This window comes from Rattus norvegicus, chromosome 9 (genome assembly GCF_021556685.1).
Source record: "Rattus norvegicus strain SHRSP/BbbUtx chromosome 9, alternate assembly SHRSP_T2T, whole genome shotgun sequence".
In the NCBI taxonomy this organism is placed as follows: Eukaryota; Metazoa; Chordata; class Mammalia; order Rodentia; family Muridae; genus Rattus; species Rattus norvegicus.
This window is the reverse complement of record NC_141542.1, coordinates 39,970,046-39,997,500: the sequence shown is the minus strand read 5'-3', so window position 1 is coordinate 39,997,500 and position 27,455 is coordinate 39,970,046. Positions and strand designations below refer to the sequence as shown.

Genomic DNA, 27,455 nt, shown 5'->3' with positions numbered 1-27,455 from the left:
ATTATGCTAATCTATCCACCGTGTTATTATGCGATCCAGGCACAGTAGCTGCTCGTCCAAGCACATGTTTCTAAGTAACAATGATTTGTTTATAAGTTCCATGAGTTTCCCCCTATTTTTGTCTATGTGACTGCAGCTATCAAGAAAAAGTTTGCATACACGCCTTTCCTACTTATCGGTGTGTCTAGTGTGTGGGTGGGGTGCAGACCAGTCGTCTAAATAAAAAAGCATCTCCTCTTTATTTTGTATCAGGGATTGCAAAAACCTATGTTTCTAGCTGCATCGTTCTATATAATTTCATCCTTAACTGATTCACTAAGAATACCAAACTCCATATCTCTTACTGTTTAATCGACTGAATCAGCATGCCGATTTTGCAGGTCTTCAGGGAGTTAGTCATCTTCAAATGTAGAGTGAATGAAAACCGCTAAATGTGAATCTGAGGCCGACCAAGCCCATTGGCAATCTTCTCAGTTGTAGGAAGGCCAGGATTCCCAGCCATAGGCACAGATGCAGAGCAAGTGTTACATTCGACCTCTCTGCCCACTTCTTGTTACTTCTGTAGTGGTCCTGTTGGTCCTAGGAAAACCGGTGATTGTGGCTTTTTCATTTTTATTATGACTGCCTTGTAATACCTAATTTTTATTCAGAAAAATTTCAAAAGCTTTTTTTCCTGTGCCCCTTAATATTCACTATTAAATGTCTCAGAGCAGAAACAAACAAACATGAGTTCAAATATATGTACATATATATATATATGTATATATATATATATATTTAATATTTTATGCACTTGTGCTCACATATTTATAAAAGTATTCAACCTATATTTGGGTAAAGATATGCACACATGTAATCTATTCGTACGGATAAATAATATAGTTTGATGTCATATAAATTTTAGAAACGGATTAGCAATATGCGTTTTTATGGCCTAATTCTTAAGCAGTGCTTTAAAAAATAAGACATACTACATTTACTGTAGTCTTAGCTCACAGGTCTAACAGTTGATTATCTGAACTATTGCACTGATAATAATTTGTGACTTAAGTAGAAAACAGCACATTAAAACCCTTGCCATGCATTTTAAATCAACGTATTAAAAGACCTATTTCATATTAATCTCTTCCCAGAAAATTATTTATCATAAATCTCATCCTTCATGGAAAATTTCTCAGGGGTGTGTAGTAGGCACAAAGTGCTGGACCTCCCTCAGCATGGCCTGGATGCTCGATAAATGTTATGAGCTCACACCTCCCAGCGCCCTGTGTCATGGATACTTCTTCTCCCACACTGTTGCTATAAACACAGGCTAGACTTTTGGTAGGCTGGATTTTCAGATTTCAGTCAGTATCTTGCAGAGCTGAGATGTTCTCCCAGTAGATTTTCCAAAATGTTTTCCACTTTGTTTCTGATCTTGCTTAGGTCCCTATTAGAACATCCCTGGAAGAAAAACTTTTGAAGCAATCCCTTTGGAAATTTTTTCAAAAAATTGCCACTAAAGGTCATTGCCCATGCTGGGGGACAAAAAGGAGAGAGTGTTATGAAGGTTGAATACTCTAGTTCTGTGTTGTTTTCCTTCATCTATGGCTTCAAAATATTTTTAAATTGAGGATTCAAAGGATTTCCTCTCATGTGAGTGTTAGTGTAAACCTGATTGTGCTGGGAAATTGTTAAATACAGAGTGACTAGGGTATGTGACTAGGGTTAGTGACCAGGGTTTGCTTGTCATGTTTTATGACATGAAACGGATGATACATTTTTGTAACTAGCAATGGGGCCTATAGAACATTATTAGATTATATAATAATACTAGATTAGTTAACTAGATTTATCCTGCCCTCTATAGGAAGGTCCAGCTACCTAATAGGTCTTGCACAGACTCAGCAAATCTGGGTCTTGTTCCTGCCATTTGATTCTAATCATTTCCTTTCTTCAGTGTTTCTTTTTGTCTTGTTTTTAAGTCTAAAATTACATGAATGGGTGGATATTTAGGTTTAAATCTGAGATTTTTCTGTTCCCCACAGGAAGTATAACCAGGGATTAGCATTAGCATTAGCATTAGTATTAGTATTAGCATTAGTATTAGCATTAGTATTAGTATTAGTATTAGCATTAGTATTAGTATTAGCATTAGTATTAGTATTAGCATTAGTATTAGTATTAGCATTAGCATTAGCATTAGTATTAGTATTAACATTAGTATTAGTATTAGTATTAATATTAGCATTAGCATTAGCATTAGTATTAGTATTAACATTAGTATTAGTATTAGTATTAGCATTGCTTTACACTTCCTTGACCCAGCAGATGCTTCCCCACAACATAATTTTGGGTAACGTGGAATAACCTGACCATACGTTATTAATTCTGATCCTGTGTAGAAATAATAATTGTGATTCCCTGGAAACACTAGTAAGCGTCCTTTTGCTTAGCTCCCGGTAGGTCTCCCAATTAATCTTTAATGTTTTAGTGAAGTTTATTTCATATCTACTTTTCTGTTTCCCTGCTTTCGTTGCCATTCCCAGAGACCTTGTTAGGTACTCTAACACATTACCACCCAAGATGCCTTTATTACAAAACGACTACCGTTGGAGCAGCAGGTAAGAGCCACAGCAGTGCGCTCTGCTTGGACACATTCCCCAACCCAGCCACTAAGATAGAAAAGCCATATTCTTCTGTGTCACTCACCTTACACTTTGAATTAATCCGTGCCCTGTTAAGCCATCTAAACCCGATTGGATTATAAACCTACGTCCTAGAATAATTGTCTGCTCATTTCTTATTTCCTCGTTTTCCATGTCGATCATAGCTGTGGCGGTTAATTTCATTCCGTTTTATTTGCGTGACTTTATTTTGTGAAGCGCGATCCTGCCCGCACACACTGAGACCAGATCGGTGACTACACAGGACATTCCCCTTTCAGCACGATTGCTATAACTCGAGAACGTTGAGAATTTCCGATGAATTATCCACTAGGTCAGAACATCAGGAAGTGGCACCGCCCACTTTCCCCGCCCAGTGCTGTGCACCGGAAGAGTGGAGCTGTACAGTTACTTCTCCTATAATGTCCTTCATTTTGTTTTGGCGTGGCATCTGTCCTTGGTAATGAAGTTTTAGGCATTTTGTTTTTAATGCTTCCTGTATCCAATTTCTTTTGTTTTGTTTTGTTTTCATAAGTAGGTGTGACTTAGTGTCATATTTTAGACCGAGATTCTTTCTTTAAAAAAAAAAAGAATTATGCAACGCGATTTAAGCATAATGTTTGTTTAGTCTCTAAACAAAAGTTTCCACCGTCACCCTGTGGCTCTCTCACACCCTTATGAACTGAATCACGGCGATTCGACATTTTGTGTAACGAGAACATTATTTTTTGCTTTCCTCTCTAACGTGGTCTTTCTTTCTTTCCTTTGTCTTTCTCTTCTACCACTGGATGTAATGCACTGGCACTAGTGAACTGCAGCCCTCTCTTGACAGGGCTAGGAGTGCTAGTACCAACTGCTTGAGACCAGATACTAGTTTGCATTCACCAGAACGAGAAAGGTATAAAATAAAGACTTTCTGAATTTCTTATCATTTGTACGGTGACCTTTTCTTTTCTTTTTTTTGATCCCTTCGATCACTCTGTTTTTGTTTTACGTGACCCTCGCAGATTTATCCACCCACGCCCGCTTTCTTGCTGTCCACATGTCCTTCCCTTAGTACCCATCTGTGTAGGGATATGTGTATGTGTATATGTGTGGAGCACACATACGCATATTTCTATGAATGTTGTTGCAAATGGTGTGATGTAACTTGTACCTGCTCCCGGCTGCTGCTTCTTTTGCTGTCGCTGTTTGGTTGTCTTGATTCTGTGACTCAAGGAGCCTTCAGTATGCTGATAAGACCATGGGGTAGTGAGTTATTTGAAGGGGAGAGATTGATTCTCTATTGTTGTGCCGATAAATAAGATTTATGAATCTTACGGTAATCTTCCTTAAACTCAAAATGAAAATTCGGTTGACACAAACCATTCACCTTTTCACTTTTAAATTAACCTACTCATTACATAAATTATGTTAAATTATATTTTATTAAAAAAATTAAAAATTTCCTGAGATGTCCCAAAATAAATAACTAGAACATGCATATACACAGGCTATTTTTAGTAAAGCAGCATATAATTAATTAATATGCACTAATTTCAATCTAGATAAGTCAGTAATAGTGTATCATATTTTCTTCTAGTTGTAAACAAATGAAATTGTTTTTCCCTTATTACAGAACTTTGAGTCCTGTTTATTATAATTGCTGTCTTTCTTAAGTTAGATGTCATTCAAAGGACATTTATAAACTACTTCTGCAAACCCTGAAGAAAAATATTTGGGTGTCCTAATGTGACCCTCTTCAGAAAGTGTTTAAGCTTTCTTCTTAGTAAACTGGTAGGCTTCATGGTGTTTATTTCTTGGAATTAAGCAGTAGATCTTCAGAAGATTATTCTACAAACCTTTGAGATTTAAATTATAAATCAGTGAAAAATTTATGATCGGAAAAACGAAATAGATTTATATTGCATCACTTGTGTTAGTGTAGTGTTTCAGTGAAAAGAAAAACTGTACACTGTTCTGAACCCAGAGCTGAAATAATCTGTTTTACTTTTGTCATATACCTCCCAGATAATTAGAAAGATCAATAAACTTTAACATTTTTCACATTACTATTCTTATTTGTAATATATACTAAACAAAACAAGGGTGGAATTATGAGGGCAGTGAAATTTTCTTACTGTAGCAGTACCCTGAAATTTTAAATGTTTAGGTAAGTGCTCCCTGATTTAAAACAAAATGCATTTGAAGCCATGTGTGTGCCTTTAAATTTCTCCGTAGCCATGCTAGAAAGTCAAGACAAACTTCAACCTAGCAGTAGATACCATTATAACATGTCTGTAACAGTTGTGAGCAAGATAATTGGTATTCCTCTTCCCATGGTAAGCCATGAATATTTTATTTATAACACACCATTATTTGAATTTTCACATTCTTCCAGCTGTTTTATTGAATGGCACAAGTCTCATGTGCCTGCCCTTCTAACACTGAAGCTGCCGTGTTCACAAGTTTGTGTATCCATTATTTTAAATTTCTCAAAAGATACCAGTAACGTAGGTCAGTCTATATACAAAAGGGCTAATCATATATGCAGTCTATACACAAGAAGCCTGACCATATATACAGTTCATATACAGGAAGGCTAATCATATAAGACAAAAAGTGGGTGGAAACCCTATAATTCCATATGTTGGATAGAAAGAAAAGATTCATTAAAACATGGGGAAAATGCAGAGCCGTCATTTGGTTGCTAAGAAAGTAAGATCTTTTTTTTTGTGTGTGTCAAGGAATCATACACACTAAAAGTTGCAGGTGCTTGTTGTTTCAAAGACAGGATCCCTTTGTGGATATGTCTATGAAACATTGTGAAACAGTTGAAGCAGTTAAAAGTGGTAACTGTTTCCCTTGTAGGATGCCTGTGAAGTTGTCTGGAGGAAGTGCAGAACCTACCAGGAGGGAGTCTTAGAAACCCGTGGTGTCTCTTGATCAAAATTATAGTAATTTCAAGCACACACACACACACACACACACACACACACACACACACACACACACAGATAGAGACAGAGACAGAGACAGACAGATAGAGGAGAGAGATGAAGAGTTGTCAAACATATTCCTAAAATTCAATTTCATCTTCTTACGATAGTACTGTTATTTCCACTGTTATACCCAACTGCTGTTTTAAAATCTAAGAGTTCAGTGATTCTGACTCATTTTCCTCTTACTTGTGGCTTGTTATGCCAACTGACTGCCATTCCCTCATTCATCCTCCTTAACTATAAAACGAGTTAGGATTGATGTTAACACAGGATGAGATTGTCAAAACAGAACCCAGATCTCATTAGTCTTTTGAGTGATAAGCAGTGTGCTCGCTTTCCTAGGGATTTCGGGCCAAGGCTTTGCAGGCATTTTGAGGCCTCTGTGTCCTGCATATAGTAATGCTGTTTGGAAAAGGGGGTTCTATGAGGTTAGAAGCTTCTTCATTTTACGTAGTCCTGATTCCAGAAATAAAGATTAAAAAATATGTTGCCAGATGGCCAGAGTTAGTGAATTACTGCTACCAATTCTTACTAGCACAAATCAGGGGTTGCTTGTAGAAGACAATTGTCTGTTGGATGAAGCCTAGTTGTCTTGCTTCCCTGATTGGGAGTTGCCCTGATGACTCTGACCTTTTTCTTCACTCGGTATAGAAATAAACCAAGGTCTTAAATACTCAGAGACATGGATGCTCGGAGAGACGGGAGGGTGTACAGGTTCATGAACGTGTTCTCTACATCCTGCCTGCATTTTTAAAGCAATCCCCCAACCGCTGTGTAACTGCTGTGCCAGAGGGCTATGTTGACTCTCCCTGTTAAACCGTATTTCAGTCACTTGACTCTCAGCTCCCTAATAGCTTCTCTTCATTGGCTGTTAGACACAGCCCCTTCCGAAGCCTCCTTTGCCTTTCCTATTCGTTAATGGAAAATCTCCACCATGCTCCTCCCTTTTATCTACTCATACTGTCCCCTAACTTTTGTTCACTTCAAAGACTCTGCTGCCCGTGGAGACACACTCCCCTGTGCTTAGCCAGGACAGGTTGTCTTTCCCAAGAACTGAGCCCAAATTTCTAAATGATGTCTAGACAGTCAGTACATTAAAATGTCCAGCTAACCTGTGGTATCTCATCCTTGAGTCCCAGACATTACACAGTTCCTCTTCTTAAAGTGTTCTTCACAGTCAATGGTTATGATAAAAAAGCTAGCCTGTTGAAGTGGTCCAGGCCTGTCAAACAAGATCTTGATGGACCAGAGCTGATGGGTACTGAGTTTGAAGTCAGCCTGAGCTACACAGCCAGATTAAGACCAGTTCAAGACAGAAAAGGAGGCGGTCTCTCAAAGCAGACCAATAAATGAACAGCAAGCAGGCCAGGATTTATAATTAGTCACATAATTTTCAAATACTTCTCCAGTTCCTAATTTGGTGGGTTGGTAGACACCACTGAATTTACCAACCTAAACTCTCCACCGGGATGGTGATTTCCCCCTTTAGTTACACTCTCAGTCCTCCCTATCCCTGTTAGCTTCCTAAATGGTTTAGTTGTGATCCGTATTATGTCTTACCTTGCCAATCTTCCATTAACATTCAGATAAACTTTTGCCTTTGTTGTCAACCTAAGAACTATTTCATTCTTCCAAGGTTTGGGTCAAATTTATCTAAGACTTCTTCAATAAGAACCCACTACTAATTCATAACTCTTGATTCTTTCCCGGACCCACCTATGTTTATGAAATGTCCTAGTAAAACTAACTGTGGCCCTATGTGGCAGTCTAGACCTTAATCTCAGCACTTGAGAGGCAGAGGCAGGCATCTGTCTGGGAATGTGAGGTCAGCCATGTCTACTTAGGAAGTTCCAGGCCAGCCAGGGCTACAGAGTAGGACCCTTTCTCAAAAACAAAGAAAGGAAAGGAAAGCAAGAGGAAGTAACCAAGAAAGGGAGAAATAAACAACCACCCCCACGCCCCCTCCAAAAAAAACCAAGACAAAACCCACAACCAAGTCTAAATCTGTATATCATGGTTTAATTAAGCCACTACTATCTTTATCTTGAGCTGCATGCTTCAACAGTGTTAATGAACCCCTGGAATCAGAGAGCCCATGACGTGTGTGTTTTCTATCTGCTGGCAGCTTTGTTCTCTTTGATTCATGTTTAATTTGAGGTCATATTTTTAGCAGTCTCTGTTCCTGCATCACTAAATGTGGTTCCAATTGTGAGTTAGATCCAAGGAGGGAGAAACGTGGGTTGTTCACACTGTGAAAGCAACCAGTAAGTTTACAATTGTAGCCACAGGGTTTGGCTTGCTAGCAGAGATGCTAGCCATTCACCAACTTTAAGAGGCCATTACAAGAGGAGGCCCCACACACCATGAGGAATGTCATGGTTTTTTCCTGGCTTGTTTGCTTTTCTTTTGCAGCCAACCTGGTTAGGAAAGAATTCAAAAATGAGGAAGTCCTTGGTGGCTGATCCTTTACCTTGGAAGGGAGGGGCACTTGAGCGAGTCCCAAGGAGAAGGACGTTTCTACCAAAAAGTCAAGCACTATAAATTGACCTGAATGAAATCATCGCATAATTTATTTTGTAGTGAAATATATGTAGCAATTTTTTTAAAAAGAACCTTAATGTATGGAAATCAAAATTAGGATAAAATAATTTGGGAAGGTTTTATATAACAAAAATATACACGAACAGTCAGCTCATTCACTTGCCTTTAGTTCCTATTTTAGTATCTGAGAAATGTTTTTGACACATCATTTGTGGTATGAATGATTTACATCTCCGTATCAGTTTTCTATTGACTGCTAAGGTATTTGTCATGTTCCACTTAGAGATAGGCACCAGTGGAAGTGAGGTATACATATAAGTATGTGTGCAAATTACACACTAAGCCATACGCGTTTGTTCTTTATATTACTGCTAGGGGAAAAAATACCCTAACAATTATTTAATTCTTGTAGAAGTCTAATGTTTTTATGTCTCACTAAGGAATCCCCTTATGCAGTCATTGCTCCATACATGCATAAGATGCTCATTGTTTGTGACCTGGCCCTGAAGCCTAGAACCTTTGTACTTACTGAATCCTAGATTAATAATAAGTAACAGGAGAACTTAAGTACACTTGACCACAAAATCCAAGATTTTACTCTACTGGTTAATCCCATGTTATATCTCCTGAGTGCTATTATAAAATATTAGAGAATAGGAACCCAGGCTTTTAATGTGATGTCAATGTAATATAAAACATTTGTTTAACAGATAGATTTTCCTACCGTTTTAGTTTAGCCCACTTGCAAAATGGACTGGTAATTATCAAATCATGCAGCTAATTCAAACCATGAAGCTAATTTAATTTAAACTGTAAGAGAAACTGAGAATAAGTTTGTTTAGTTCAATTTCATATTCGGCACCTAAAATTGCCAGCTATATTCGCCTATGAATTGAAATTATGATTTGAAATATGTTTAATAACACATGAGAGTAGAAGGGACCAGGTGAAAGGGATATCATGTTCTGCATTGGTAGAGAGACAAAACGCGGCACCCACTTAGGAAGTGTATGAATGCGGTAGTGAATTTAAAACTTACAAGTCCATGCTATTGTAACAATATTTATTTGTGGGTTAAAACATGTGTATAAATTGACACTGCTCTTACCATAGTCAGAATAATTGGCGGGGGGGAGGGGAGCAAGGCTTTTGCGATGACCCCACATATCAGCATATCTGGAAGGACTTTGAGCCTCTAGCAGTACCTGTGTTATGCCAAGGACTTGTTCAAAGCTGCCTCTTGAAAGCCTGCCTTCCCAGCTGCTCGTTATAAATGTACACCCTTCCCCCATCACAGCTTTCCACTGCGTGTGTCATTGTTACGCTACTTTTCTTCACGTCCCGCCTTTCCTTTTATGTCTAAATAAACTCAAGGACTGGAACTCTGCCTCCAGAAGCAAAGTCATTCGCAATCCTACCAACTCGAAACGGTTACACCAGACGAAGCTACTTGCCCTGTTTTTTTACGTTTACAAACCAACATCAGATGCTTTACTTCAACGACGTACATGTAGAAAGACTCTAGGTATAGACAGGTTTCATTTTTCTTTAAGAATATCTTAGTTTTGTTGATCTACGGAGCAAAAGCCGCAAAGCCCAGTAAGTTGAAAGGAACATTTTAGAAACATGCAGACTGGCTCTGCTGACAGCTTTGCCTACACACAAACACAGCAGTCTGTTACTGCCACACATGAACATCCCTTCTGTCCTGAACTCTTCCTCTAGGTAACATAGCACGAGAATATACATGGTCGCACTGTTTAGTAGCTCATTTTTGTTGGCTACAAGTCAGCCAGTGTAGACCAAGAACTCTCTCACATGAGGTTTTATACTCCTTAAAATGCATACTTTGAGTAATGGATATTAGTAGATCAATTATGCAATTGAAGAAAGTGGAGCGATATGAAATAGCTGAAGAAAAGATTCAGACCTGGAATGTGGACATCCTTGACCCTGGACTCACAAGGTCCATGATTGTAGATGTCTGATTAATTTTATGTTGCATCATCTGGAGGCTCCTACAGACTGTTAGAAAATAGGAATCTTCACCTTTTCAATTCACGGTAGCACCAGAGTTTAATCAGTATCATCCCACACATAGGTGCAATTTCATTACCTTATTTTATATGTATTCCAAAGGTTTACCTCAAGTTAGGTATGGCCCTCCAAATTTCTTCCTACCTAAAAGTGATACCACTCCGCACGGTGGCTGAACAGCCCTGGAACTAACTGTATGCAGAGTTAAGCATTGGTGATTAAAAATGTGAATTTTGGTAATGTATGATACGACTTCCTTTTTAATACATTGAATTAAATCTCAAACATTTCTCTGCTGTCCGAAGAATCAAAAACTTAAAATTTAAAAAGTCTATACGCCACACTCTGCGTGCGATACTTGGTATCTTTCAGTGTAACCTTTCTACCTCTGAAAGAGTAGATTTCCATTACTTGGAAATTCCAAAGAGCATGGGATGCTCTGAAGCTGAGCTTGTGCTAAAGGTGGCATACGTAGCATGACAATGGATACTTACTTTCCTTGTCATAGAAGGCAGAGGCAGTGTGTGCACATACCTCAACCCAAACTCAACCTCCAGTGATTCCTGTGTAAGTTAGTGTATCAAAGGATTTGCCTAGCAGCGAGACTAGATAAACAAACAAACAAACAAAGAACCTGACGGTCTTCTGGAATTTACAGAAAATTTACATAGTTAAACAGGTTAAACATAAATTCAGATGGAACTGAACAGATTTTTCAACAACAAAATGATTGCATAATTAGAATTAGCTCACTGTATTATATATACAATAATCGCTTTCTAAGTTCAAGAGTGAAGGACACATTTTTTCCCTACAATTTATGTCCTGTTATTTTATGTCTGCAAAGAACAAGGAGCACTGATTCTGTCCAACTCTTAGGAAAGAGGACTTCTGGGAGGCTTTCTGGACTCAGTGTCTGCAGGCCTCAGATGTCCCAGTTACACATGGACAGCTTTGCTTCTAGTTTTCAAATTATCAAATAAATCACAAAAGGCAAGTTTAGTGGCAAGAATGCAGGGTTTGTTTTTTTATTTTTTAATTAAACTTCTACCTTCATGTTCATTCCACAGTTGTAAAATCATTCAGATTAGTCCCTTAACCCTTGCAAGAGAGCAGATATCTAGACAAATGTCCTGGCCATAAAATTGAGATCAGACTTAGTTTATGAAATATCTAAGCCTGACCTGAATCTGGCGGCTCTATTTCCTTTAATTATTCAGCTAGATTTTAAAAAATGATTATTGATATACACAATCGGGATCTAAAATGGTTCAGTAATAACAAAGCTTTGGTTCGAGTATTACCCAGAAAAATATTATTATACATCCTGAAATAAAAGGCAAATTGGGCAAGGAGCCAGGAGACATGTATATCAGTACAGATTAGCAGAATTTTTCATGCCCTTTTTTTAAATCTTTATTTCCTGCTTTAATTCATCAGCAATTGGGCTTTGGTGTTCTCCAAGAAAACTTAAGACCTCATTGGTAGCCGCCTTACCAATTATCTTTTTCATGTCATTATTTCTACACTGAGCGGCTTAAGAGGTGTCTTTAAATGTGCAACATTCCAGTCTTAGCCACATTGATATTTATGTTTATATAGATATGCAGATGCATAGGCATATTTCTGAAAATGAAACACTCAATAGACATACGATTATCACAGCTAAACCTATCTACGATTAAATTATAGAGCAAACAAACACTTGACTTTCGGGGGCACTGTTCCAATCCTAGTGTTCCGTATATTATTTTATTTTAAGAGTTACTAAATGTCCTGTTTTTTTCCTGTCTTGTTCACTGGGCAAACAGGGGTAGATGGTCCCCCTCCCTAGATAGGAGGCGACCTGCTAGCCCCAGGATTCAAATCCAGCATGCATCTCCGGAGAATGACAGGTACTAGTCACCTCCTCACAGACAAGTGGCTTTAGAGGCTCATAGCTACAGAATGAAGGAAACTGAGGGGTGGCTGGTGGTGACACACTTCCATGGAGAGCCAGAGTCAGACATGTGATCCCTCCAGTGATTACTGTGATGGTCACAGAAGTCTGAGAGAGTACCTCAAGACATTGGTCTCAATGGGAAAGACGTAGGAAATGGCTTATTTGAAATACAGACTCAGCATCCAGTGAAGGGACATGTTTTTATGTGTCTCCGTTTCCAGTACTTTTAATTTCTTAGAAACTGTTATGGATCACTTTTGCCTGCACAGGGATAAACAGAAAACTTTAGGCGCAGCAGGGTATATTAAAATTTGCCACAGAGTATAATCATGGTTAAATTCTTTATAATTTAATCTCGGCTCTTTGCCTGGTTACTGTATAAACTTGCTGAGAAGGGACCATAAGGTTTGGGTTGTAGTTCACGCAGATGTGAAGTAGGATATCTGGTTCTTGTTCTTTATGTGTTGTGTTTAAATTGCTGTCAAGAGCTAGGGCCAGTCAACAAGGGACATTTTTAAAGAAGAGCATCTCTGCATTGAATCCACTCCATGCTGAGCTCTAAGGTGTCACACTATGTGCCTTCCATGGTCACTGCTCTCAGCTCACTGTTCTTCTGCTTTGTGATGTCAAAAGACACACACACACACACACACACACACACACACACACACACACACACACACACCACATGGTTTTGATATTGAGGATATTGAGTATTTTAAATAAATGGTTGCAGACGTTTTGCTGTGTGTGAATGAGTTTCCCTTCAGCTGAAATTCAGTGAACACATATGTAACATTTATTAGACATGAAATAATGCAATCTTTGAAACATAGCTTGCAAAAGAGACAGTTTTATATTTATATATATGATATATATATATATATCATATATATTCTTTTCCATCAGGTATGTTTGCATGTCATTTAGTAATCACAGCCTTATCAACGTGGTCATGTTTACTTTCTGTATATGCACACGGTCAGGGTATCTGCACAATTTGTTAAGTAGAATATTTAAATTGCACAGAACAAGTTTATGTCATTTAACAGTGATGAGAAAAAATAGAAACTGGCACTTTACAAAAGATTCATCTTGTTTTCTCTTGTTGAAACCTAAAACATTCACCTCTTAATTTGATTCGAATTTACATGTTTAGAATTGAAAAATATCCCCTATGCGACTGTTACATTTGTCAAGTTGAGTTTATGGAACTGGAAGAATTGACAACATTCCCAGTCTGCATGTGAGCAAGGAAGGTCATTTGAAATAAAAATATAATTTTAGACGTGAATTTAAAGTCACAGATCTGCCTTGCAGTTCACTCATTCAAGAACTTCTGTGTCTGCATGTTGCGTTCACTGGCTTCTCTGGGTGAGCTCAGGATGGTGATGAAGACAGACAAGGTGCTGGCCGGGAAGTAATCGGAAATTTCCGTTTCGATGAAAACTCTCTGAATGTGTGCCAAAACAGAACCATGATTCAGTCTAAAGTAATCATTGGACATCACTCGAATTATAATGAATAAAAATGTGCTCGAGTTGGTGTTTATTAATCGGAGTGCACAAAAAAAAAAAAACCAACAGCTCAACTCAGCAAACATAGCTTCATTACTTTCAATTAACAACATATGAGTCAATTATACACCTTTCCTAATTTCTGTATAAGTAACTAACTGCGAGATAGATGTTTGGAACAGAAACGGACTTAACAAGATGTGAACCTGGATTTTGCTTCACTGTGAATAGGCCCTATATTTAACTGTAAGAAATGCATTTAAGATGGCTAAAATAGTTGCTCTGTAAAATGGAAAGAAGTTTATATGAAACTTTTATTCAACTGTAAGACTAATACGCCCATGGAAATGAGAGAGCAGTTACTCTACTGCTATGTAAGCATTTATGTCAACGTCCTCACCAAGCTTGCTAAGTGCATGTCACCTCACAGGACCGTTACTCCTCACATGAACTTAATCATTCTGAAGTCCATACCAGTGCAAAAATGAAATGACTGTAACATTAGACTTGAATAACATCAATAGCGTGGCCATGACGATAGTTGAACGCTAACACTGGGAGCCAAAAATACTCTGAAATCAGCAATGGCTTATACAGTTGGGACTAGATGTCTTATAATGGTCATAAGGCATTTCTCTGCCTTTTTATTTCCCACAGCATAATGTGTACATAGACACCTCTGTATGGACATACGTGCATGTAACTTTCAATGAACCATGTCTGTCTAATTCAGTGTTGATAGCTGACATCCTTCATGGCTTCTCGGCTATTACCACACACTCAGATTCGACATGGAAGCGTGTTTATCTGGGTCTAAAATTTCTTCTAGAATGAGTAAGATAATTAAAAAGGAGATTCTGAGTAAACCAGGTAGTTTGGACCCTTGGAATAATTCTGACATTAAAACTGTGAAAATATCTTAGGATTTTATTAAAAAGAAATCATTCAAATGAGCGGTTGTCCACACTGTTATTTTAACATACATGTTTAAATATGTATATTGAACATAATTTAACATTAAATATTAAAATACATGAAGTAATTTTCTAAACTTTTGAGCCCATAATTCTATAAAACATAATGCACCTGCAATCTTGCATTTAAAGTCAGGCAAACTTTGTAAATAAGTGAATAGCTACTTAGAAGAAGAGCATTTTATAATGTCCCAAGGTATTCAGACCCTGGGTTTGATTCTCGTAGCTTAAGTACTATGATGTGATCGTGCCCAACATTATGATGATCTCGTTCATGTTTTCATTTTCATGATAAATGTACGAAAGAAAACGTTACTTGAAGATACAAAGTTACCATCTCCTACATTGGCATTGGAATACTTTTACAATGGTATGCCTTTTACTTTGAATGTACTGAAATCATTTGATAAAAAATTCACTATTTTCTTATATTTAATCGAATAATACTGCACCCACTGGGCTTGCTGACAGTTGAGCTGTTGAGCTGGGGTAGCTTTTTCTTTTTCTTCAAATAACCACATTTTCTTCTTTTTCCACACCTTTCACTTGTCTGCAAGATGACTTGAGCGATTAGATCCAGTGATTCATTTTGATTTAAAATCATCTTCCTCTATTGACGATTTTGATTGAATCAGTAAATCATCACCATCTTGACTCACGCAACACTTCCCAGTTGCCATGCGCAGGCAGAGTTAGTATAGGACCACTTAGTGATGAAGTGTGCTGTCATTTAATCTCTACCCACTCGACTGTGTCACTGAGATACTTTGGGCCCAGATTACAGTCTCACACGGTGAATGGGTCTTAGCTACATGCATGTGTGTCCCTTATTGATTTCTCATGAATTTATTACATCTTGTAAGGAAGTAAGAAGGCAGAGATAGGCGTCCCACTTTAAGACAGCCCAACCATAGAAAGTTGTCGCGCCCACCTCGACCGGCAAGGAAGACGCAACACCGTTGGATCCTTCTCAATCAGCCTTTATTGCAGGAACACCTAATTGATAGTACGGGGACCCCGGGGAACAAAGGCACTCGCCTTAAATACAAGACAGGCTGTGGCTGTAAATTTGTCCACTGGGGATTGGTGGAGCATGAAATACCTATTTAGCATGAATATCACCCTGGCCTTGTAGGTGCTGGGGGTCTGCCAACACATGCGCTGTAGGTGTTTACCACAAACGACCACCGGATGTCGGCGCCATCTTTAGCCGCTCCCTACAGAAAGTCACAGACAAAGTAATTATCCTGAACATACAGGGATTCATGCTTACGCCATCACTATATCATATAATGAAAATACTCAGATTTGTCCTACCTCCCACCCTAACCAAAATATACTACATTGTGTCAAATGCCTAGTAAACATTATTGGTAAGTAATGTTACAAGTGCAACAATTCAGTTGCATACTAAATGGAGCTATCTATAGAGAGATACATATAATAGTCTTGTTATGTCTTCCAGAAAATATCTGCTTACCTATGTTGTCAGAGAATTGTTTCCTGGTCTGTTCATTCATTAAAATGCAGATGCTAAAATTAATATAAATAAAAAGAATATGTAAATGGATATAAAAAAACCCACAAGTTTGATTACAGAGAGCCCCCGTTTTCTAATAACAGCATGGCCTTTCATTAAATAAGAAAGTAAGCCTGCCTTTTCATTTGGCTATGCCTTGAACGCCTGTAAGTAACTTGATATCTGTCATATGATTATAGGAATATTATATTTCTGAATAAAATAAGAGCCAGTTGTGTAGGGAAAATGAACACTTTTAAAATCTTCACTTTTGAGCCATAGAAACACTAATGATACAAGACGTTTAAGGACTATGGAACATGGACCAAGGCACATTGATTTCCTAGCATTATTTCTGTTTGCAAACTTAGCTAGTCATCAAGGGAATAGCTGAGCTCTCAGGTCCTGCGTGACTTGCCCGAGCCTGAGCCATGTGGCCCCGTTAGGGTAGAGCATATGCTGGTGCCATAAAATAACAGACAATTCCTTCTACTAAAGTACTACTAAAGCATAAGTCGTGCTTTACTTACGGAATTTTCTGTTTTGCTGAAGTCCAGAAATTAATACGATCAAAATTTTACATGTTTTTGGATATAAAAGAAAAGATCATATTCTTGGTTATTTCTTTTCTCTCAGTGTAAGTATCAATTGTCAGATTCCACCAAAATAAATAAGACTTTACAATTTTATGTAATCTATGAAGGTATGAGCACCATACGTTATCTCTGGGCACCATGTGATCCTTATTTTGTAAGGTTGTCATATTGGACCCCTCAACATTGCTTTCACAGTGAAGTCCCCTTGTCTCCCATCTCAGTCTCAGAGACTGAGTCTGTTCATCTGTGTCCACTCTGGTTAAGACGTAACCTACCTCATGAGCTATCAAAGTATAACCTAGTAATATTGATCAAGCTTCCCACTCCTCCCAAACCCAAAGCGACCACTTAATTCTTTGTTATTGAAAATATTTAAATTTTATTCATTGGAGCATGTCTGAGTAGAATTCACACTTGATGCCATATAAAAGAAAAATGCAGGAAACAGTTTCTCACATCACCCATCAAATACGCGAAAATAAAATCATTCAGTCACAGATTCACGTCAGAAAGAGTCTTCATATTCTGTAGTCCATATTAAGCTTCAAAGGAGACTTCATTTGTTGATTACGTACTTAAGGCTCTGGTTGAGAACTTTCCATTTAATTGGATGTACCAGGAAATCACTAATCTTTAGTACACATGCCATGACATTTATATTCAAGATTTTTCTTTCTGTAAACACAGAAGTTAAAAGAAAAAAAAAACACAAATATTTGCACTACCATTTTCAATTAGTTAAGGATTCTATAGTTACTCTGTCATAAAAATCATGATCAATTATTTCGTGTAGAGGGTTTAGGCCACCCTCTACACAAGGAGCAGGGCCCCATCCACTCCCCAGCCCTAAATGGAGCCCCTTGTCCAAACACGCTCTACGTTCAACCTGACTCAGACTTGCTATCTGCTCAACTCGCAAGAGAAAAAGATTAGAAATTGTCCTAAATCTTTCACGATGGAAAGTCCAATTTGGTACTAAGTGAACACAAATGTTTATGGAAGGGAGCATTTCTGACCCCCCTATTTTTTTGCTGCAATAATCATTTGAAAAGTTGACATTGTAGCAGCAGGTTTTAAACAACATATTCAACCAAAGTAAGCAGATTTTGAATGAGTAATGTTACCGTGGTAACCCAACTAGACCAAGATCCTGACAGTAGAACGCTAAGGTGATAGATGCGTATCATGAAGTATTTCTCCCTGTGACCTATTTTGTGGTCATCTGATCAGTAATTTTGCACATCACATGAATATAGATGGGTTCTCAATCTTCTACCTATAGCAAAGACAGGTGTAATTTAAATATACAATGTATTCATATCTCTGAGTATAGATGTAGAAGAGAAAGATCATTGGTTCTTTCCTTTCTCTTCCTGCTGTACATTGAGTTTTAGCAATTAAATATGTATCATTTTTGCTTTATTTGAGGATATCCCAAGTAGATAGAAGAGTTATAAAGACATTAAGTAGTTACAAGGATTATAAACACATCCTTGTAGATGTAGTTACAAGAATATTTCGCAAAATTTATAACGTCCTTTAAAGAGAAAAAGAAGTCTCCTTAACCAAAAAAAAAAAAAAAAAGATTAAAACCAACAAAGGAAAGAGATGTGGCCTGGTTTACGATGCCCTCCATCCCTATCCCATCTGACAAATCACTTTCAAACCCTGATACAATGTATCCTTTTCTCATCTTCGAGGCAACTGTGTTCATACCTGCCTTCAGCCAGAACTTTAACATAAGCACATCCTTTCAGTTTGTTAGGGGAGACTTTTATGTAACTGATTCACGGACATGTTCCAGACATACACCAAGGTTTCCCCCAACATGAAGATACTGAACACGTATGTCAGGTTAGTGAAAGATGTGTTGAGCAGAGAAACAGACAAAGCTCACTTCTCATCTTTCCCGCCCTAGGAGAGGAGAAAAGGCTTCTCCAGCTCTCAGGGAGTTGTCCTGACCACTGTTAGGACGGCACACAAGCTGTCCATCAGTTACCCATAACTGTTACTTTGATTTCCTGCCCTTTCATCTTTTTTACCCGGTGTCTCCCTTCTCCACCCCTCACTTCCTTCTGTGCTGTGGCCTCCAGGATCTCCTCTCTTTCAGAAACAAGTGTGAGTCCCTAGCCATCGTGAAACGCATTTGCCACAACTTAACTGGTTGCTGTATGTTCTTCCAGCTAAGAACTCACACCTGTATTAAAGAAGTAAAACGGTGCGAGCTGGCAGAAGACGAAGTGTGCACACTTTGGAAAGCAGATCTGGTGCTTTACGGTGTGTGTGTGTGTGTGTGTGTGTGTGTGTGTGTGTGTGTGTGTGTGTGTGTGTGATGTCCAAGAGGCACTTAACTAGAATGGCCACAATTCTCAGGGAGAACAGACACATCATGCCTCAACAAAGAAAGGGCTTTGGAGAGTACAATAGGTGCAAAATGTAAAGATTGAATAATAACACAGAATAAACATTCTTATGATTTTGAAAGGTATGTGTTGGGAAGGCACAATATTTTATATTATTTGTTTCAAATCTGTATCACGATGAGTAACTATGTGAAATGATATTTGACTTATGCACAACTGTAAAAACTATTTACATTTATGTGTATCATATATGTATATACATAACATGCTATATACTTTATATACATAGCTGTCCTAAATTTATATACACATGTACATTATAAATACCTACACATAACAGTAATTTTGTCACATGATAGTTCACACATTTTAGGCTAACTAGGTATATGTAAGTTACACTATATATTATCTCTCTCATTCTCTCTCTCACTTTATGTATATTGCTTTTAGGAGGAAATGACAATCTTAATTTCCAGGTGTTGAATGTTACATGTGCTTTTTAACCTTAAAATTGTAGGCTTTCTTCTCTGTTATGTCGGGTGTGGCTAGCTTTTGAATTTCTCCCTTCTTGCCTAGGCATCTTTACTAGCCATTAAAAAACAACTCTCATGGTTGGCTTAAATGTTTTTACTTCTGTTGACATCTTTCTATTTTCCGCCCCTTCATATGTGTGATAGAAAACAGAAATACTCTAGGGCACAGAGCTTCAACTGCAACCTAGATTGTCTGTTAAGCCGTGTGTAGTCCTTCAGCACCTAAACCATTACCATCGCAACACTGCTCATCCTGGCTTTCATCTTTTCTCTTAATTCATTGGCAAGATACGTTACTGAGGCAGGGTCCTGCCGGATCACTGCTAGAGATGTACTTGTTTAAACGAATGCAATGTCCGCATCGCCCATCTCCTGTAAACCATTCGTGTCTTCCACCCAGCATTCATTGATTTGTATATGTATATGTATATGTATATGTATATGTATATGTATATATATGCATATATAATTTTTTAATTGTGAAAGTATTGACTGAACAAAACCATTTGGGTAAACTAGTTGCCATTGTTCACGTCTCTCTCTTTTTGTTTAATTTTTTTCGTCGTTTGATGTGAATGTAGCTTTATTCATCATCTATTTTTGTATTTTCTTTAACATTTCATCCCCACAGGCACTCCAGAAAGTCTGAAAGATGTAGCATCCAAAAACAGTCTAGGAAAGGCACAGCCTCTGATGCAGACAGGTAGGCTTGATGTCGTGTGGTGCTGCCATCTCTGACGTAGACTCGGGTATGCCCTGCCTCTCCTTTAGCATCCCGAAAGCTCACACGCTCAAATTGTGATGCTTGGAGCGTCCTGGAAATGAATGAATCGACTACAGTGTGAGAAAAGTCTCCGACTGAATAAAATAGTGCCCTTGTGTAAGCCTGCCCTTAAACAGTGGGTGTCCTCCTCCCTGTGGGTAATCTCATTTCCATTGAGGATTAAACACTTACTCATTCTCATACATGTGCTAGAACCTTGATGTTTTGTTTCTGAAACCACAACAACTGGTTCCAGTGAACCTTCACCGGGAAAGTATAAATAAGTTGCCTGTGTGTTAAATATTTGAAAAATATTGTATATTTTTTAAAAGTCTTATTTTTCTACAAAGGTGTAATTTAAAAATTCTTGAATTTTATAGATATGCTTATTTACTGTGTTTATGTAAAAAAACAATTTTTGATTTGCAATTCTCTTTCAAAGTTGTCGAGTATCTCTAGGTACAGCACATCGACACTTGACATGTCTACAGAAACACCTAGAGAGCCACAGTAATATACAAATATAAAAAATGTGTTTATTCGTCTGAGAATCCTTAACAGCATGAATGGAAAAACAGACAGATTAGTGTTTGAATATCCCGTGTGTTGAAGATAGCGTGAAAGCAGACATAAGGAATGTTGGAATTTGAAAATAATCAGTAACCCAGCCTTACTGAAGAAAATCAATAGATAAAACTAGGTTGCATAGAAAAATGGGGAAATATGAGAAAATATCTAAAATGTGAAAAGTACTTTTAGTTTGAGTGCCTATCTTTGAATGGAGAATGTAAATCAGGATGCAAAGCAAAGGAAGCATAATTGAACTGAGAATTTTTTTTTTTGAGAGGTTAAGACTGACCTGGCTATGCCGTGTTAATATGCTAAAGACACTCAGTCTGTTCACGATATGCTTGTAGTCCTTAAACCGAGGCACTGGAAATGGATTTTGAGTTTCAGAATTATAGCTTCCTTTGAAATTTGGCAAATGCATGAAAATATCCAAGAATAGATGGGGAAAAAGAAAAAAAGAAAAACACGTCCGGCTGTGCTACTTCAGAAGGCTTGAGCAAGACAGAACCTGTATTCATTCAGGACATAAACATGTGCCACTTGGAGTTCTAGCCTAAGTGATAAGGTATTGACCAGCACTTCCAAAAGTCCAAATCTAACACTAGGAGGAGAGATGTCAAAGGGTTGCTTAAACTGGAGAGAGGGAAACGCAGCCGAGGAATCTAATGACCCATAGAGATGAGTGATCCTTTAGAGAGCATACCTTACAAAGAGTAGGCATCTAGGGAGACTCCAAAGTGTGAGGAGAGGAAGCAAAGTAAACTAGTCATTGGACTGGGAGGACAGAAGCTCAGAATCCTACCAGACAGCGACCAGCAGTGAAGGCATGCTGGTCACGTGGATGCGTTTACAGCCTTTATCCTTGGCTCAGCTGAACACTGTAGCTTATTACATATGTGCTTTGGTTGTTGATAGTTAAGATACCTTGTTGATTTTATTGGAATCTAAGCTGTATGACTAATTTTCAAGCAGACCGTTGATTGCTGGTTACAAGACAGTTGACTTCTTATATCCGAGGCCACATTAACTGTAGTTTCTGCAGGAGCTCCGAGTTTGACATGATGACAACCCTGTCGCTGAGATGAATTAGCCCAAGACTTTGAACATTGGTTCCTTTTCTCCATATTTCCCCACTTTCTTCCTTCTTTACTCCCTCACCTTCCCTTCTTTTCTCCTTCCTTCCTTCCTTCCTTCCTTCCTTCCTTCCTTCCTTCCTTCCTTCCTTCTGCTTGGAATGAAACCTAAGGTCATTCAATTGTTAGGCAAATACTCTATCACTTGGCTATACCCCAAATTGACAATTGACCCTTGACTCATCAAGGCCACAACCTAACAAGAAAATGTTTCGAAATGTAAAATGACCTGTTAGAGGTTCTCTCTCTACCTCTCTCTGTCTTTCTGTCTCTCTCTGTTTCTGTGTATATGTGTCTCCTGCTCTCTCTCTCTCTCTCTCTCTCTCTCTCTCTCTCTCTCTCTCTCTCTCTCATATTTTAATGTAATAGATTGGACTGCTTTTTATGTAATATATTCTAATTAAGGTCCCTTCACCAGCTCCTCCTAGTTTCTTCCCTAGTTTCTCCCCATGGCCTCCCCATCTGAATCCATAACTTTTTTGTCTTTCATTAGAAAACAAACAAGTCTCTAAGGAATGATAGTAAAATAAGATAAGATAAATAAAAAAAACAAGTCACAATATGACAAAACAAGCAAGCAGGTGTTGCAACTGTGGGAAGGAGATTCGCAGGCCTGTAATAGGTAGCACTGAATAAACCGTTGGAAACTTAAATGCTATGTACAGTCTTACTTCTTTACCAAATCATTGAAAACAAATCCTCCAAACCATAGTTTTAAGCTCCAGTTGTGACTGTTTGCAAAAACGGAAATGTCTGGCTAGAGACCTAAGGTTTTGAGGTGAGCCGTGTTGATGTCCAACACTGTAGAGTAAGGTGTACAGAGTTAGGATGTGATTAAACCCAGGGGTAGCTATTTAGATGCACACTTGCTGACGGCAAGCTACTGTGTACATATATGTGTATACTCATGAATGAGGACACAGAGCAGACACAGCAAATGTGATTTTATAGACATTTTTATTGCCAACTCTCACATCATAATCCCTTTAAATCATACTAAATCACTCAATTTTTAAGGTGTACAATTTGTTAGAAATTCTTTTTTTTTTCTTTTTTGTCCCATGGTATAAGAACAAGTTCTGTTCCAGTAATTAGGTCATGCGCTCCTCTGTTCTGCCTATGTTCCTCTAGCATGCCAGGTTGAAGTAGACAGCACAAAAAAATGTAAAGAATCAATTTCATACACCTATGTCAACCTTCAGAAAATAAGGGCCTCTCGGTTCTCAGCAAACCTGTGTGGATCCTGTATCGAGCACTCTTCCCTCGTCTTTTTGCAAGTTAATGAATGCTCTTCAAATTTACTTATAGAAATAGAGGTACATATAATTCAAAATGTGCCATGGCACAAAATATCAGTTATGCACACATATGAATCCTTGTAAATGCACTCCCCCCCACACACACAGCCTAAATTTTAAATGTCCTTACACTAACATTAAAGACCTTATTATTATTTATGTTATTATTTCTTCACACTTACTTCTATTTTCTGCCATCCATGTTTGGTTTTCTTCCCTACCAGGATCATTCTAAGTTTCTCCCATTCTTTTGACATCTTTCCCTTCTTAGTATAACCCATTTTATAAAAATTATCAAGGCTCAAAAGCCTTGAAACTCTCAACTCTACATTATTGTACCTTGAAACTTCTTGACCACTTCTCCTATCTGTTTGCCTAAACAAACCATACTTAACCACGTCACTTCTCCTCTGCAACACTTTTGCTATCTCTTTCCCAATTCCTTCTCTTGGAGCTCAAGCTTGTGGCCACATATCTCTCTCTTGCTCAACCAAAGTAGCTTTATTTCTCCTCTGGTCTGCACTCCATAGATTGACTTGTACCAAGAACCTTTTATGTTATTGGGGCATGTGGACAGTTACTTTATGTAAAGGAAAAAATAAGTAAAACAGGTCCTGTGCAAACTGTTTGACTTGGAACACCATGGCTCTTCTCCAGGACTGCAGTCTTCCTCCAGCTGACACCCAATTCTCCAAGTCACAAGTTATGGAGCTAGGATACTAAATTATTCATCTAGAATCCACTCATCTCCTTCTAAAAATGGTTGTTATAACCTTTTCCATACAACTGGGTGAAACATAAAGTTCACCAAAATTATCCTTATCCAAGGTCACACTTGTGTTGTTCTTAGGTGCTTAGAAATTTCGTCAAGGAATGAAATAAGGTTGACGTGAAATTGTAGTATCCAAGAGACACTCTATTACTGATGTGACAACTGTACAATTTAATTTTAAGCCACGGTCAAAAACATATATTTTGAACAATATGATTCTTTTAATAATGACTTATAAAGAGGAATAGATAAACCTTGTTTGGTGTTGGAAATAATATGGTCATATAAGTTCACTTCTCAGCCAGTTTTAGATGGTTAGTGCAAAAGTCAATTCAGCACAGATAAACTATGAGAATAAGTAGAACATCACCAGTTTCCTTATCCTTGGAAGTGGCAGTGACAGGTGAGGGTTCAGGACATGAATCAGTATCTAATAAAGCCTTAATCCACAGCACAAGGGGATACAGCGTACCTTTGTCACAGATGTAAGCTGCACTCCCTTGTTCTCTGAAAACCGGTATTTCCTTTTTCACTCTTCCGAAATGGAAGACATAGCTCAAAGAAAGCAAGCGTCAGTCTTGTTGCAAGAAATATTTCATTTAAAAGAATATGAAACTAAATAAAAATGGAATAAAATTTTCAATAGATACATTTTTGGGTAACCAGTATGTGCTGTTCTCATACTTAAGACAATAAACACATTTTTAATTATTGCTATTTATAAGGATGAGGTGCTGTTATGCTCTTGTCAATACACAGCAGTCACTTCAGTCACACCCGTCAGCAAAACAATACTAAACTGCCGCGAGGAGCAAAAGTGTCTATCATATGTCAAAAGCACCTATTACAAACGTGTGTGTCTGCGATCCTATTTTAATCCTTAGAAATTAATTCAGAAAATTTTTTCATCCCGATTTTTGAGTACCATATGAAGACAACTGTCCCTGTATTCACAATTGCATTTCAGAGACTGTCATATGTAAGAAAACCCATTCTACCTACACATTAGCCGCCTAACTGGGTGTATAAGTCAATGAAGTATTGTTTAAGCTTCAGTTTTATTTCTCAGTCTTAGATTAAACTGAAGAGCCACGCTCTCGTGGCGTTCTGCTTACCCTAGGCTCGCCGCTTGCACCATCAAACTATGAACATTATTAAAGTGTACACACATTTCCAGTTCACATTCTTAAGGAGTACGATGGTGTTAATCATTGTCACAACACACACACACACACACATATTCAATCACCAGATCTTTACCGTGTTCTTGCCTTCTGCTCTACATGATTGATACACTGGACATACAGTTAAGAGGGTTTCTCTTTGACTCTGGAAGGTTCATGAGAAGTCGATTATATGAAGACAGCCTAGTTTGGTCGTTTATAATGTTACGTACCTGTGGATTGTCAACAGTGACATTCCCATCTCAATAACTGTGTGGGGCGAGCGTCCCTCTTGTACTTTAAGAGTATCCAGGTTTTCCTTGGACAGATGTGTTGGTGTTAAGTTAACGAAACCTGCTGACTGAAGATCTTTTCTGGCACTGATGTTTTAGGGTTCTCCCACCATGCCTTTCTAGAAGGGGATACGCAACCCCAAGAGCAACCGATCAACCGGTCGTTAGGGGAAAGCATCCCACTCGTTCACGGTCGAGCGAGCACTCTAGTGTCAGAACCCTGTGTTCTATGCACCACCTTGCCCCCGGAGGGTCGGCGCCACCTTCTCCACTTCTGACAAGGTTGCTATTCAGTGTCCAGCCCAGCATTCGTGTTCTGCTGCCGGGTGTTGGTGTGGTGTTGTTCCTCCCTGCGCACTCGAAGCATCCACTCATTACGACACCATAGTTTTTTAAATCTTTGCTTTGTGGCACTTGACCTGCTCCCATATTCTCTACCACCCGCATCTACTCACTGTGCTGGCCATATATTCTCTAGTTCCTGCCGATTAGCTCCCATCAAAAGCCGAACCTGGCTGTGTGCTGTCCTTTCATCCGTGTGTGGCATATCATACCTACTTTATCACATGAAATGTTCTATGATGAGATGGCTCAGAACCGAACTATGCATTTGTTTATTAAAACGGAAGAGGGTTTCTCAAAGGAGCCTTATCGTGTGCATTCATAATATCATGGAGTGTCTAACATTCCTTTACTTACAAAGTCTCTGAACGCCAGCCGATGGGGGTCAGCTTAATCTGGGTGAGAATGAGGTATTCCTGCATGCTTCTCCACAGTCTCATCTCCGATATTAATCCTCCCATTGGAATATCCTGGAGCATGTGTCCCGGGTTGTTCAATATCTGTTTTGGGGTTTGCTCTCTGCGTTAATTTAAAAAAAATTGAGTGCACAACTGATCAGTAACTGGTGTCAGGCTGTGCATCTAGAGCTCATTATTCCAAATGCCTCTCAAGTAGGTTCCACTGTAGTCTGAGCCCAGTGCGAGCCGATCGGCAACTTACCTTCCGAACTACTTTTCTTTAATATCCGGAGGTGTGGTCAGTTCTGTCATGACGCTGCCAAACGTAAACACCTTAAAGAAACGACAGCCTCATAGAAGGTTAGGAGAAAGCAAGTCCCATTCTGCTTAATTCAAGAATTCACCATGCAGAATGTGTAGGGCAGATCCTGACCTGCCCCGCCCCCTTCAACCTCCTATTATAGTGTTGCCTTTGTGTGTGTGTCATTTAAAGTATCTGATCTCACTTATAAGAACCCATTTAGTTGTTTTATGGCTATTTTAGTAGTGACTGGAAAAGGCATTTTTTTTTTCTTTTTTCATCAACCGTATTGGAATTTCACCCTCTCCTTGCTGTTTGCCTACAGAACGCACCGACAAGGAAGCCCAACCCAGTCTCCTCCAGCAGACACATCCTTCGGCAGTCGCCGTGGAAGACAGCTCCCACAGGTGCCAGTTCGAAGCGGCAGTATAGAACAAGGTATCCAAAAAAGAGAGCTATTTGTCCAAACACCAGGAGTCGAGAACCTTCTCCTCTTAACACCCCATTTAATTAAATTGTGCTGTTGAGATCATATGCAACTCTCTGAATCTTAGGAATTTGGTTTTTTGTACTTTTACCCCCCCGCCCCGCCCCAGCACCTAGTTCTACTGGTCCATACCATGTAACAATTAGCAGCCTTTGTTACGTGATGTTGACTGAGTTTAGATGATGGTTTAACTGATGTGGATAGAGTCCCTAACAGTTTTGCAAAAGCACAAAACTAGGTGACACATATTTTCAAAACCTCAGTGCTATCTGTTAAGAAATTATGAT

General features: G+C 38.5%; 1 protein-coding gene across 42 annotated transcripts in view; it reads left to right on the top strand.

Annotated features, from left to right (window-relative positions):
* Nucleotides 1-27,455, top strand: part of Rims1 (regulating synaptic membrane exocytosis 1) — a 499,822-nt gene that overhangs the window by 361,214 nt on the left and 111,153 nt on the right. For 15 of the 42 annotated variants that reach the window (XM_087567849.1, XM_087567847.1, XM_087567848.1 and 12 more), the window contains 5 exons: nucleotides 3,454-3,543; nucleotides 12,016-12,099; nucleotides 20,280-20,351; nucleotides 25,740-25,922; nucleotides 27,007-27,119. In XM_087567849.1, the coding sequence (XP_087423975.1) occupies nucleotides 3,454-3,543; nucleotides 12,016-12,099; nucleotides 20,280-20,351; nucleotides 25,740-25,922; nucleotides 27,007-27,119 (542 nt within the window). 42 annotated transcript variants of the gene reach the window in all.